Genomic DNA, 13,777 nt, shown 5'->3' with positions numbered 1-13,777 from the left:
GGGAACAGGGTTCGGCGTATTCGAGAATATAAAGTGGAATTCTAAATCCTTGTACCGGCGCGGGATTTCCTATTTCGGTATTCAGATAAAGTCTTCGGCACGGTCAAGAGCGTTGGAAACTTGTCTGTGCTGCCCTCGCCACCCATTACATGGAACGAACGGCACGCCACTCCCATGTTTCATCGTGGCTTATCCTAGATTTATAAACTTTAATCCTTCCCTACAATCGATATTCCGACGCTTGGGACTATCAAAACCTTTCGATAACAATTTGTTGTGCAAGTCAGAGGAGAAATTATGAAAGTGCTTTCAGGTCTCCTGTTCTTGCTCCTGGCTTCCGTGACAGAGGGCTCTCTATCTTCAGCAATTGCCGAACTACCCACCTGTGCAGTGCGTAACCCCCCGCCCGCTTGAGCAAAGGTCCAGCAACTGACGCAATACCGCAGCTACTATGTCTTGAAGGAGCACTTCAGAACTCAATATGCGCGGCGACAAATCAAACATGTATATGCCTCAACGAATCATTGCAAACCGATGTAGCGTCTTGCGTTGCAAAATCTTGCACTATCAAAGAATCCCTTGGTAAATCTCCAAATCGGCCTTGTTTTGAAAATGTATCTAAACTCTTGTTATTTATTAGTCACTAAAAACGTTACCGAGACGACCTGTAATGCTCCAATTCGAAATAAAAGCAAGTCGTATTACGCCCTGTCTGTAAGCTTTGGTACAATATCTGGCGCAATTGTGGCTTTAAGACTTGTCTCCAAATTCCTCATCAACTCAGAACTTGGGCTAGATGATTACTTCATTGCTCTTACACTAGGAGCGGGCATACCGAGTAGCATCTTAACTGTCCACGGCATTATTTCCAACGGACTAGGCAGAGATATTTGGACTATTACACCTAAACAAATCACAGACTTTGTACATGTTTTTTACGCCATGGAGATACTCTATTTCGCCCAGGTTGCATTACTAAAACTCTCACTCCTTTTCTTTTACTTGCGGATCTTCCCAGGACCGAAGATCCGACGTCTCCTCTGGGCTACTATCATTTTCGACGTCTGCTTTGGGACAATCTTTGTATTTCTCGCTATATTTCAATGCCGGCCTATTAGTTACTATTGGAAGAGTTGGGACGGGGAACACCAGGGGACCTGTTTGAACGTAAATAGTCTTGGCTGGACCAATGCCGCGATTAGTATCCTCCTCGATGCCTGGATGCTTGGTCTTCCGATGTCTCAACTAGTTGCCCTCCAGCTACACTGGAAAAAAAAGATTGGAGTTGGTATGATGTTCGTTGTTGGGACATTGTAAGTTCTCCTCTCATATCTTGACGCGATCCAAAATAACATGTATACAGCGTCACAGTCGTCAGTATTCTACGCCTCCAGTCCCTTCTCCATTTCGCGAAGACGAACAACCCAACGTGGGACAACTTGGCCGTCTCTCGGTGGTCGACAGTCGAAATCAATGTCGGTATTATCTGCGCCTGTATGCCCAGTCTTCGTGTTCTCCTCGTTCGACTGTTCCCCAAGCTTCTCGGCACCACTCAGCATTCGAACAATAGATACTATGTCAATAATGGTCATAGCCACACGGGAGGCAACATTTCAGCCAACCGACCAGGCAAATCACTCAATTCTAGCCAACATGATGGGAGCAGTGGGGACGGGATCACGTATTCGCAGACCTATACTGTGCAGTGGGGGGAGCACGATGAGACGAAATTGATGCAGATGAGTGATCTTGATGCTGAGGCTATGAAATCTAGTAGTCGTGTAAGTGAAAATGAATTGTAATGTTCTTGAGGATCTCGTTTGCCTTAGAGTATCGGTCCTGAAAAGGCTTTCGTTCACCATAGCTTAGCTACCACCATTTCCATTTCCGCACAATTAACGAAGTTGATGAGAACTTGAATAATGAGATTTTGAGTGGGTATGGATATAGCTTCTGTGTATTTTATTTGTAGAATAGGCATGTCCACAATGAATAGAGGGCTGCTACTTAAAGAATTTTGAATACAAGTCTTCTTGAAATGTCTTTGGAAGCGAATGTAGAAATTACCTGGCTTCGTTTTTGCGTTTCTATATATCCAATTCGTACCCACTCCTCAAGGCTCTTGTACGGGACCGCAATTCTTGCTCCGGCCCAACAAGAACCACTCCGCAAGCAGGCCGATCACGACCAATGCAGCGACTCCCATGCCAATCCCAGCTTTTGCGTCAGTAGACAGTGTGTCAAATGATTAGATTAGATTAGATTATATAGCCTCTCTGAAACACGAGAGCTCCCGTCCAGAACATTGTGCTTCAATACAGTAGATTATGCCGATCCCATATCAGCATCGACGAATCATCAAATACTTTCGACGTCAACCTACCAATTCGGTCAATTGTGGCTGAAGGCGCTGAGGGGTGGCGCAAAAGCAACATCTGGAAGGGCCAAGCTTTTCAGCTCCACGACGCCACTTTCGCGATTCAATGACCAGCCGGCTTTCCGTACTTCCGTAGAACGGCAGTTGTAATGTCGCCGGCACTCCAGCCAAATGACATTGCTTTCGTCGGGCGAGAAGTCGGTTCGAGGAATGTGGAAAGAGGATGTGAAAAATGACAAGAATAATGAGTTTACTGTAGTTGAATGTCGGGCTAATGGGGCTGTGCTGTTCAAGTGTTGTGGGTTGTGGCTGCAGCTGGCAGCTCAGCTGGATCGCTGCTGTAAGGTCTCTTAGACGATCCAATTGTAGAACTACATTTCGGTGAGCTCAAGTGCTTCAAAATGTGAGACAAAATGGTCTCATACCATCTCTCAACGACATCTCTCCTTCGTTCTCGAAACAAATCGCTGCGAGCACTCCTTCAACCCAAATCAAGATGCGGCTTCTCAATGCACGAACCAAACAATTCCAGGAGTTCTTTGACGAAACGCCACCCTACGCCATCTTATCACACACATGGGGTTCAATCGAGTTGACGTTTAAACAAATGGAGCAAAGTGGATATATTCCCTCTCGGAAGATTGACGGCTGCTGTGAACAGGCGTTGAAAGACTGTTTGATGTATGTGTGGGCAGACACCTGTTGTATCGACAAGAGTAGTAGCGTAGAGCTTTCGGAAGCTATCAATTCTATGTATGCCTGGTACGGCGCATCCGAGATATGCTACGCATACCTCTCGGATGTTCCTCATGGAATTGAAATAGAGAAAGAAGACTCAGCGTTTTCTAAAAGTCGGTGGTTCACTCGCGGGTGGACGCTCCAAGAGTTGATAGCGCCAGGGAAGGTGGCATTTTATGATGAATCGTGGAAACTCATTGGTCGAAAGAGTGCCTCAAGGAGGATGAACATTTCAGAAAACTTCTGAGCAGGGTGATCCGGATAAACTCCCAGTTACTTGAAGGTCGGAGCTCACTTGGTGATTTCAGTGTCGCCCAGAGAATGAGCTGGGCAGCTTACAGAACTACGACGAGAGCGGAGGATGTGGCTTACTCTCTTCTTGGTTTGTTTGGAGTCAATATGCCTCTGCTCTATGGCGAAGGCGTCCGAGCCTTTGTGCGGCTCCAGGAAGAGATTCTGAAAGCTTCAGATGAGGAGTCCATCTTTGCGTGGGGCTTCGACTCGAGTCCATGTCTATCGCCACAAGACAAATCTGCATTTAGATATCAATTATTTGCATCCTCACCTGCCGAATTTGCATCCTGTATGGACCTAAAGCCTGATATCCCAGCAGGGGTAAGACCTTCACATTATACCCTCACCAATAAAGGGCTTTATATCGAAGCCGATGTTTGGATCTCACCGCTCGATCGTGGGTTGGTCTTTGCTCGTCTGAATTGTGCGCCGCATGACAGGAAAGGAGATGGCATGAGTCTTGCGCTGTCTCTGGTCAGATCAAAGGACAATGACATGCTTTTTTTCAGGCATCGAGGGGCGACTCCTGTTCTGGTTTCATCGAACCTTTTCTCACATACTTTGGCACATATATATCTACACAGGTCGATCGATCGCCCGCCGAAAGTCTTTCTGTCAGGACTGAGCATTGAATCTATCGGGCAAGACTTCAGACAACCAGGCAGACACAAATATGCACACAAAATCCAGGAATTCTATCCATCAACTTGGACCGGAATTATTAACGGCAGCTATATATGGGATCCACAAAACCACTCCGAATTTCAGCACCAAAATATTCTGTTCTCTATAGAAAATGACGAGAACCGGGGGAGCTGGCCAAATTATGCTGTATGGCTCGAGTACCGGTACAGCCCCACGCAATTGTTCCGCCAGCTGGTTCCTAAAAAGCTCAAATGCCGTGCATCCATCTTACAAAAAGGGAAAAGCTTGGCGGAAGCAATAATACAAAACAGGGGGGTAATTAAGGCGGCACTGGACTGGCAAGAAGCCCTGGATCTCGGGGTCTCCAAACTGAGTTTTAGGGTAGATGATTCAAATACATGGGCTTGGGCATTACATATTGAGATTGTTGCAAAGTAGAAGTCATGGACGAGATTTGAATGTCGAAACTTTCATTTAAAGGCAACGCAACGTCCTTCCTAGACAAACTGTAATGACGCAAACACATTATAGTGGAGTGATACGATAAGCATGGCTTTAGGTGAAGTTAGATTTGCATTTTCCACCCCAGAGACCTCTGTCTAGTCATACTACAAATAATAGACAAAAGGGTAACAATTAATATAAGATATCAGTACTAAGTCTCAGTTTGCTTAAACCTTTCTGGTCTGCTTTACATCTTTGTCTGCGTACCATGGTCTGTATTTCGCCACTATACCTACCTAATCGAGTTCTTAACGCTATAAGCTCCCTTTACTCCACGATCCAGCCCTAGTCATGCGCTCTAGAACTCTCTGACAACCCATCAACAGCCTTGATAGCATTCTTATACTGCGTCCTATTCTCCACCACCTTCTTCAGCAAGTCGGCCGTGATGTCGATCATCTCAGCATCCCCATCCACTCTGGCATGATATCGTGCCAAATTGATCGCACTTTGTAATACTATTTCTCCTATTAATACTCGTTCTTCTCCCTCTGCATCAATGGCTCACTGTTCCTAATCTCCCTCCCATTCAAATTCAATTCCAACATCATCGGATCATTCTTCGCAAAATTTTGCGTGGAAGACGGGATATACAGACGCCGCACTCCCGGCCGAAGTTTCCGTTGCTCGCGCTCGAGTTTATTGAAGAATCCATCCCAGACTTGAGGACGCGAAGAGGGGTTGAGATCTTTGTAGCCGAGGAAGAGGTGGATTCGGGATGTGAAGGCGGGGTCGATTGCCCCTGGGCGATTTGTTGTCTAGATAACACCTTGTCAGTAGAAGACTTAAGGCAGGGGGAGGATAAGAGCGGTACCAAGAACATCGTGCCAGAGTGATATTCCATTGTTCGAAGAAAGGCTGAATTATGTTAGTTGAAGATTACTATGGAGGATAGAGGCTTTACCTGTTACTAATGAATTCCGAGACAAGTCCTCCTTTTCTCGGCGTTCGAGGTAGATGTCTGCTTCGTCGATGAAGACGATACCGTTCCATGATGTGGCTCTGTCTAGCCACTTGGCTAATTTCGCTTCCATGGTAGTTTCTTCCGTTCCCAAATCTGCAACTGTCAAAGAAAGCAATGGTCGATTGGTGTGTTTTGCCACACATTCTATTTTGTCAGTCCTGAGGATTCTTCTCTAGGCGAAGGCGAAGAACGTACCAACAGTGAAAGTCTTCCCCGTCCCAGGATGCCCTGGCGGTGTTAGTTATCAAGGAGTTGGCTGCATGGGAAGTGTTTACATACCATATAGGAGTATCACCCGGCCACGCCCATTTTCCTCGATGAATTCAGCGTTCCGTGAATCGATCGAGTCATCTCCAACCATGCCCATTAGTATTTCCCGTTCGCTTTGTTCTAAAACCACTCGCTTCATTGCTTGCTTGTCTTCGTCTACCGGATGCACATATTTCATCTCGAAAATCACTAGAAACGTCAACTTCAAAGTTCACTTTGCTCCAAGTAACTTACTCCACTCTTTCCTCCGCAGCGCAAACCCAAGGACGTGTGAACTAAACAAGAGGAGTTGGTCTGGTGTTGGCATGTTATTCTCGTCGCATGCCATATTGTTGAACTTTGACCACCGTGGGCCACCGTCTAGGTCCAAAGGTTTGGCAAAGTGAGTGTAATGGTCTGCTTCCTCATCTTCGGTAATCTGGCTCTTCTCAATCGGTTGCCATGCCCGTTGCTGCATGGCTGAGCGAGCTGGCGTATCTCGACTGGAACCTCGTTTGGGCGCATACGTTAGATAGCCGCTTGGGTCAACCATGATCTCTCCATTGTACTTGAATAAATCATTAGCGTTAGAGTGTTTTACGTTCTGTTTTCATCTTACCTGAACAAGATGATTCGCAATCACAGAACCAGAATACCTTCGATGAGCAGGTAATCCACAAACGATCTTGAAGTATTCAGCACCACGAGCAATGAGCTCCTCCTCCACTTTGTCATCATAATATTTTAGAAATCGTTTAGGGAATATGTTGAGCCCGTCGATTTTACGCAAGCCGTCGTACCTGTCAATTGTGAACTCGTGGGCTTGGCGGGTTAGACATTGTCCCGTGTATGCCAAGTTCCAGACCTGGATCGTCCACCTGTCTAAGGGTGAGACACCGCAAGGATCCTGAGTATGATCTGCAGCCAGCACAATGAACCCAGCGAGATCCTTTCTAACCCGAGCAAGAACTGTATCGCCTGGCTTGAATAGTAGCCAGAGCATGTCGTAGGATGCGTATCCATTCGCATAGTTTCGAAGTTCAGGTTCAATGACACAATCGTAGTGGTCTTTGTAGGTTGGAGAGTTAAGCAAGATGCTAAGGTGATTGTGGGTAGTTTCATCGCAGGTGACGGTAGTGAGAGGTTCGTTCGCGTTGTTACCAAGGACAACGGTCTTATCTTCGCTGTTGTATGCCTCGGCGACTTTTTGGAGATCGGTATGGTAGTGCACTAATATTCGATAGGGTTCTTTGAACAAAAGTTCTTTTCCTTGCAAATCATGGCCTGGGTAGTAGAGTACCAATTTTCGGAGTACGTTTTGGATTTGCGGAGAGAGGATTCGTATGTATGTTGGCTCGATAACGCGGGCAAAGAAATCTTCTCCTACAACAAAGGGGTCTGGATCGGGATCTCGGTTGGTTCCGAATGTAGACCTGTGTTGGCTCTTTCTGTCTTTCAATTTGTTTCCTTGGATGTAAAGCATGACATCCATTGGGGCATATTCTGTGCGAGTATCTCCATGACTCTCGATGAAGCCTTCGAAGGGCGTTGTTGAATATCGGAGTAGCTCTTCTTGTGTCAAAAGATCTCTGCATGAGAGACGGTAGATGATTATGGATGGATCTCCCGTTGCAGGGCCCGTGGATAGTCTGTGGGCCTTGTTAGATGGACTGGGTCCTCTCCTTGAACTACCGGGAGAGATGATGCTCTGTAGAAGAGTGGTCTTGTCTCGCAATTCATCAACAAGAGACTTTACATCACTTCGGGGGTCTTCAGGAGCCGTCTTATGAACTTCATGTTGAAACATTATCTGCGGGGGTGTCGACGGTGTAACTGTTCTATCGAGTTCAGCACTGAACCGAACGAGTGATTTTGATGGCTGTTCTTGCTGATCCTGTTCTTCGGCAGACCTCAAGGATGTTCTCAGGAAAGGTGTGCTCTCGGGATCATCGACTTCTGGCAATGTTGAAGAGGGCGGAAATGCCGGAGATACCTCAGCCAGAGTCGTGAGTGCAGATGGTGGTCTGGGAGGAAGTCTAGGTAGATCGCTGGGCTTTCCAGCTAGTTCTTCTTTCAAGTTTCTCAAATTTTGCACATCTTTCAATCCAAGGTTACCAGAGGTAGCCGGTCGACGTTGAGTGGATTTCCTCCTTGATGCTATCTTTTGACGGGAATCCGAATCACTGGCAGAGGAGCCACCAGGGGCTGAGACATCGTGATGTTGCGGTTCTCCTTCTCTCCGCTGGTCCCGTGTTTCATTATCATGCCTATCTCTTTCATGTCGCTGGGGATAGAGGGTTTCCCTCTTGCGCCTGCGCCCATCAGCTCGTCTGAAGTCGACAGAACGTCTCTTTTCCCTTTCCGCAGGTGACTTGTGGTCGACATATACGTCCGCAAGGTCTAAGGTTGGAGGATCGGGAGCCCGAGGGATCCTGGTAGAAGACAATTTTGGTGATGTCAAAAGATGGTCAAAACCTCTCACAGCGGGAGGTGGTCCCGATGGATATCTGATATCTGCTGGTGGACGAGGAGCTGTTGGGGCGTATTCTTCTATCGTGGTCGTGGGCCGTTCTCGCAGTGGAGGCTCACGACGGCGAACATCATTCATATCATTTGGCGATGCTCGCAGAGACCTGGGATCGATGGCGTAAGGATTATACGGAGCGCGAGGCCGATATGCCGATTCAGAGTACCCGTATCGGTCTGCCATTGCCGTCAAGCGCAGCACTTGATGTGATCGCTGAGAGGCTGTTGGATTCGCTGCTCATGTGGATACAGCGATGGTTCCTATATTTCCCATTAGGTTTCGTCGTGATCTTGTAGCCTCACCGGGGCTCAGCAGCAGAATGAGGGGGCGGAGATCATGCATCTAAAGGGTCGCGTGCAGGTGAAGGTGGTGCTGCCCTAAGGGGCGTACAAGTATCAAATCATAGGCTGCCAGAGCCATGGTTGCCTCTGCAGCACCACGTAGCTCTCATAATAGATGTCCAGTAGGCAGTTGAGCCGGTGGCTAAATAGCGCATGAGAATGCCTAGAATACTATAGGTCCAATAAAGAGGAGGGAATGGTGGAAGTTCATTCTAAAAGAAGCGTATCATGTTAGGAAGAAAATGGAGGAAAGCCATCCTATAAAGAAGCTCATAGTATGGCTAGAAAATGGAGTGTATTGGAGTGTTGTTAAAATAGGTGTTGCCGTGGTCCCTCTCCTGCAGATGTTGAAAGAAGGTTTGCGGGTCGCTTCCGTTTTAGTGGCTTTGCCACTGTATCTTCAGAGGTCCTTCCCGGTGCAGGCCCCTGAAGCTCAAGACATGGTGAACTTACTTCCTATACAGTAGGCCAATTAAAGCATGCTTCTCTCCAGTCTCGAGGAAATACTTGATGCCATCTGAGCAAGCTTGAATCAAAAGCTCAAAACGTACAACACAGGACAACTCCACAATTAATTATGTAAACCCATAAGATGATTAACCAGGAGTGCTTCCCTTCCAATTTCGTTCACATGACGTTCATTAAGTGCCAACTTTCCTCTGAGTGCCACACACAACAAGCGAAATCTCACCTCTCTCCTCACTTCAAAAAACAACATGCCACAGCAACACAACCCCCTTCCCCACCAGCCCAAGCAAGCTCCTCTCCGTCTCATCCTCCAAAATACGTACCTCGAACCTCTCTTCCTCATAGAAAGTCCGCAGCAGCCCCCTTTCCAACCTCCCCCCCTTGCCCGCCGTATTCAATAAACTGACCGTCTGCAAAACATTTACAAACCACAACCCCAAACCTAACTTTCCCCCTTCTTTCTTGCTCTCCTTCTTCCTCCTCGCATACGTCTTAGCAAGACTCTTGATTGTGACGGGTTCCTCGCCAGGCCCTGCATCAGCGAGGAAGGAGGTGAACATGGTGGGCTGGAAAGAGAAGTTGTCGTGTGAAGGGTTGGAAGGGGCGCCGTAGTCGAGGCGCGTGATGGAGCGGTCGTGCTCGAGGACGTTGTGGCGGCGCATATCGACTAAATCGAACGTCCCATCTTTTCGCAAGAGAGGCTTCAGACTATTTGACAGGGACGCGGCGAGGGGGCTGCTGAAATGCAGGGCTGTCTTTAGGGCAGAGTCTACTTTGGCGAGGGTCAGGTTTTTGCCATCGCGGGGACTGTGGCAGGTTGGTGTGAGCTTCTTGAGAAGGTTTTGAGGTGGAGGGAGGGGGCATACAGGTAGCCTTGGTTTGCGAGGGCGTTGAGGCCTGGACAGGGACCTCGTTCTTCGATTGGGCCGCGGATGTACTCGTAGGAATGGTCTGTTGACTCCGGCTTCTTAGCAGAGCCAAATGTGAACAGGCCCCGGATCGTGTTTGTGAGTGTTAGATGCATGATGGCGAAATACGGTATTTGGGACGATGGTTGAGGGGTATGGGGAAGGAAGGGGAGAGAGAGAGCTTTGGGAATTTTGGGAGTATTCAATGGGGTTGGGTGCATGCATGGTGGCAGTGATGGGCGTCGTGGCTGACAGCTGAAGTAACCGTCAGCGCAGAACTAAGCGAACCACAGGCTGCTCTGAAAGCCGTGCAGCTGCCGCATCGCTTGTCAGCTTATCACTTGATAAGCCCTCCGCCTCTAACAAGCTTCGTTCCCTGGATTGGAGGCATTTTTCAAACGTAGTCAAAGTTGATCCGCGCCATGTCACAGGCACGCAACAGTGCGTCTTGCCTGATCTTTCGCAAACTTGCTTAGACAGTAACAGAACGACAACAAGATAACCTGGGAGTTCGGAATCTTGGAGGAGGAAGCGGCGGACTGCCTCCGGATAGAAACTTTCCTTGCCTGGTATCTCGATCGTCAGAAATTTAGGCCTGTGTGAGGTTGTCCATGATCCAGGGGTTTCTCTCAAACGGTAAAGAATAGTCAGGGATTCAATCATCTCAATTATGCGGCGAGCACATTGTGCTTCGTGCTGTTTGCTTGGTATTTCCAACCAGCGCCTCTAAACCCACCATTGCTCCACCCATGCATTAGAAAACAAGTCAAATTAATACCGATTATCCAGTCATTCTAATCAGCTTTTATAGCCCTGTGGTTGATGTCAGTTTGATGCTCTGTCCTGAGGAAATCAGAGAAGCACAAGACTCACCCATAAATCCTTCTGACAAACGCATACGCAGTCAAGAACCCAACCGTCCCGCACAGCAACCCATACACCACACACGCCATAAAACTATAACTGAAAAACAACAGTCCGCTCACGAAGCCCTCGATATGCAGCCGCATGAAGTAATACCAGATGCAGTAGACAAAGACCCAGATGGCGCTTGATCCGCCAACTGCAAAAGAGTGCCACCACCAGTTATAGTCTTCAGAGCAGAGTTTGATGTAGATTGTCACGATGGTGACTTCGGCAATGGTGAGCATCAGAATTACCGAGACGACGGACAGGAAGCCGAAGACGTAGTAGTAGCCTGACTTGTCTTGCCACATGGATTGGAAGACGAAAAGGAGCTCGATGAAGATTACGGCGAAGGGTATCAGGCCTGCCAGGACGATGGATTGGGGGGAGCGGATATACCAAGCTGGGGCCGGGATTTGGCGGGGGATGGTTGTGGTTTTGGTCGGGTGTTCCCAGGCGCCTGTTTTGACGTAGCCTAACCATGTTCCGGCATAGACGAGTGGAAGTTGAATGCAGAGCCAGAGCATGATGAGGCCGATGAGAGTTCCGAATGGGAGAGCAGTGGATGAAGCTTGGGCCCAGACAAAGAGATTGAGAATGAAGATCAGGCAGAAAAGAAGGCCCGGGAAGAGCAGTCCGGTGATGAGGGTGTTCCTCCTCCAGTTCAGTCCACCAAATGTTTTGTACACTCGTCCGGAAAAGTAGCCAGAGAAGAGACCTGCAAAGACGAAAAGTCCAATACCGACTGAGACGAATCCACCACGGAATGAGGGATTCAGGACGCCGAAGCTGCTGAGGAAGAGCAGACCGAATGCCATGAATATCAATTGCATCCCAGAACCAACAAGAGGCGCCAAGATATATCCGTATGCTGGAGCTCGGAAAACATCCCCGTGCAGAAGTTTCCATCCAGTCACATCTTCGAGAGCTTCTTCATCTGAAGACACATCTGCGTCATTCTCCGTATCTCCAACTTGTTCCAGTAAGCCTGTCCCCATTTTCTCCCCAGTCTTTGGCGTTCTTGCTCCGCTTCCGGGTCTGGATCTCCGCTTCGCTTTGAGCTTTCCCTCCTCTGCTGAAGCATCTTTGTATGTCTTGATATCCGTTCGGATTGTCCTTGCCAATATCATAGCCACGATGGCGCTCAACAGTCCGGAAATAATCAGAGAATTGATGATTGCTAGCCAGTGGATCCTGGAGCCTTCCTCCTGATTCACGAAATAGAGGTCCCATCTATGGGACCACTCAATCTTGTCATCTTCCCGCCAATATACAGAGTACGAGTATGGGATGTCGAGTGTAGCTCCATCGTCAACATCTTGCTCGCTTTCTGGCGGGTAGTAGGACGAATGAGGATATTGTAGGGAGAAATCGGTGGTGGCGTTCGGGGGAAGGTAGAGTTCCATGGGCGTATCAGCATCGTTTATATCTGCCGGACACCCATCTCCATCCCTCTTCTGCGGTCCAATGCTCTTCGTATACACCTCAAATCCTACCACTACCTTTCCGCCCCGATTCCCATCTCTGCCCGGAGCCTTTCGATATCGGATGACAATGGTGAGGTGGTTGTTGATATAGTACCTGTACTTTCCTGTGTTCGAGATATCTTTATATCCCATCTTGAACCCTGCTGCGTAATATTTTCTGGTTTTGTCCACTGTCACGAAGCTCGTGGCTCCTGGAAGGTTGTCCACGATCCACTCCGCAACATATCCTTCCTTGACCATCTCCCGTGCACGCCTCAGGTCCGATCGGCTGATATTCCGCGTGCAGAGGATGTTACATTCTTGGTCTTGTCCCATCACCAATTCAATGTCTGATTGCATGATTCGGTCACCCCTAAGCACTTCGCCGAGGTTGAGGGGGATGCTCTGACCGCTGAGCAGGGATGAACCGGCGTGGCGGGTACCAGATGGAGGGCATACGAATGGAAGGTCGTAGTATGCATATTGTAATTGTGTGTTGTCGGAGTATACTTTATTGACGAAGAGGGGAATTGCTTCGTTATCTTTGTAGCTTTTGATCGACCAGCCTGCTGATGTTAGCCACCCCTCACACCAATCCAATCGTAACTCCTCAGCGTACCTGGTATGTAGAAGGCTTCAGTAAATGAAAAAGTCGTCAGGAGGAGGAGACAACTCCACAGCCGTAATCGAAAATCGGTCGCCATCTTTGTGTTGAATCACCGGATCCGTGACTTCTCCTCGACGTTCTTCCCAGGCATCAATCTCCCAGCCCCTTTTCAGGAATCCACTCCAAATCTTGTTGCCGCCAATTCCCTTCTTTCTTGTTCCAATGGCTTTCGATTATCACGTTCGGTGGGTGGATTGTCGCGTTGGGATTAGAGTTGATGACGGCGCCGGGGATCTCCTAACGAGCGTAAGCGGTCCAGAGGACCTGAGCAGGGTAAGCACTTAGATGGGTGAGCAGGGACGAAGGCAAAATGGACGTCCTGCAGTGCTGCGTAAATAAGCTGATGATCCCTCGACGTGCGTGTTTTGCGGTGCGCGGTTGATTGAGGCTTGCGTGGAGGTTGAGTGATCTTGATCTGATATGATCCGCAGATTTTAACATGGACATGGGCTGCCGAATTGAATTGGGTGTGGTTATTTTCGGCGCCACGCAATCCGCTACGGTTCAGTTATCGCCACCTGAACGCCCCTGAACCCCTTTGAAGACGAAACTTCTGGGTCTTGAAAGACGACACAACGGGAGTTCCGCGCAGAAGATATAGGACAGTCGCTATGTTTTGTTTTCAAGTTCTCTTTTCCAAAGCAAATCATCGAATGGTAAGGTATGGAAGAAACAAGGGGAAGTCACGTGCTTGTGCCCTTGCAGGCGGGTAGAGTGGACATT

General features: G+C 48.3%; 4 protein-coding genes across 4 annotated transcripts; 1 reads left to right on the top strand and 3 right to left on the bottom strand.

Annotated features, from left to right (window-relative positions):
- Nucleotides 1-297: 297 nt before the first annotated feature.
- K444DRAFT_635536 (uncharacterized protein) lies at nucleotides 298-1,996 on the top strand (the record flags this gene model as incomplete). The annotated part of the gene is made up of 5 exons (XM_024883876.1): nucleotides 298-390; nucleotides 447-582; nucleotides 641-1,313; nucleotides 1,364-1,781; nucleotides 1,973-1,996. 5 exons carry the CDS (start codon nucleotides 298-300, stop codon nucleotides 1,994-1,996), a joined length of 1,344 nt encoding a protein of 447 aa, XP_024730214.1.
- A 2,617-nt stretch (nucleotides 1,997-4,613) lies between these two features.
- K444DRAFT_571892 (uncharacterized protein) lies at nucleotides 4,614-8,630 on the bottom strand. The gene is made up of 8 exons (XM_024877334.1): nucleotides 6,391-8,630; nucleotides 6,027-6,339; nucleotides 5,802-5,981; nucleotides 5,718-5,750; nucleotides 5,463-5,666; nucleotides 5,373-5,416; nucleotides 5,067-5,316; nucleotides 4,614-5,016 (listed from the first exon to the last, which is right to left on the bottom strand). Exons 1-8 carry the CDS (start codon nucleotides 8,479-8,481, stop codon nucleotides 4,844-4,846), a joined length of 3,288 nt encoding a protein of 1,095 aa, XP_024730213.1. The 5' UTR covers nucleotides 8,482-8,630; the 3' UTR covers nucleotides 4,614-4,843.
- Nucleotides 8,631-9,105: 475 nt separating this feature from the next.
- On the bottom strand, nucleotides 9,106-10,261 carry K444DRAFT_619278 (Cloroperoxidase). Its single transcript, XM_024881489.1, has 2 exons — nucleotides 9,974-10,261; nucleotides 9,106-9,914 (listed from the first exon to the last, which is right to left on the bottom strand). Exons 1-2 carry the CDS (start codon nucleotides 10,234-10,236, stop codon nucleotides 9,344-9,346), a joined length of 834 nt encoding a protein of 277 aa, XP_024730212.1. The 5' UTR covers nucleotides 10,237-10,261; the 3' UTR covers nucleotides 9,106-9,343.
- A 401-nt stretch (nucleotides 10,262-10,662) lies between these two features.
- K444DRAFT_619277 (uncharacterized protein) lies at nucleotides 10,663-13,499 on the bottom strand. Its single transcript, XM_024881488.1, has 3 exons — nucleotides 13,007-13,499; nucleotides 10,889-12,953; nucleotides 10,663-10,828 (listed from the first exon to the last, which is right to left on the bottom strand). The coding sequence occupies exons 1-3, from the start codon at nucleotides 13,089-13,091 to the stop codon at nucleotides 10,810-10,812; spliced, it is 2,169 nt and encodes a 722-aa protein (XP_024730211.1). The 5' UTR covers nucleotides 13,092-13,499; the 3' UTR covers nucleotides 10,663-10,809.
- Nucleotides 13,500-13,777: the final 278 nt, after the last annotated feature.

This window comes from Hyaloscypha bicolor (assembly GCF_002865645.1).
Source record: "Hyaloscypha bicolor E unplaced genomic scaffold K444scaffold_157, whole genome shotgun sequence".
NCBI classification, from domain to species: domain Eukaryota; kingdom Fungi; phylum Ascomycota; class Leotiomycetes; order Helotiales; family Hyaloscyphaceae; genus Hyaloscypha; species Hyaloscypha bicolor.
The sequence above is the reverse complement of the archived record's forward strand: the minus strand, read 5'-3'. Positions and strand labels throughout refer to the sequence as shown.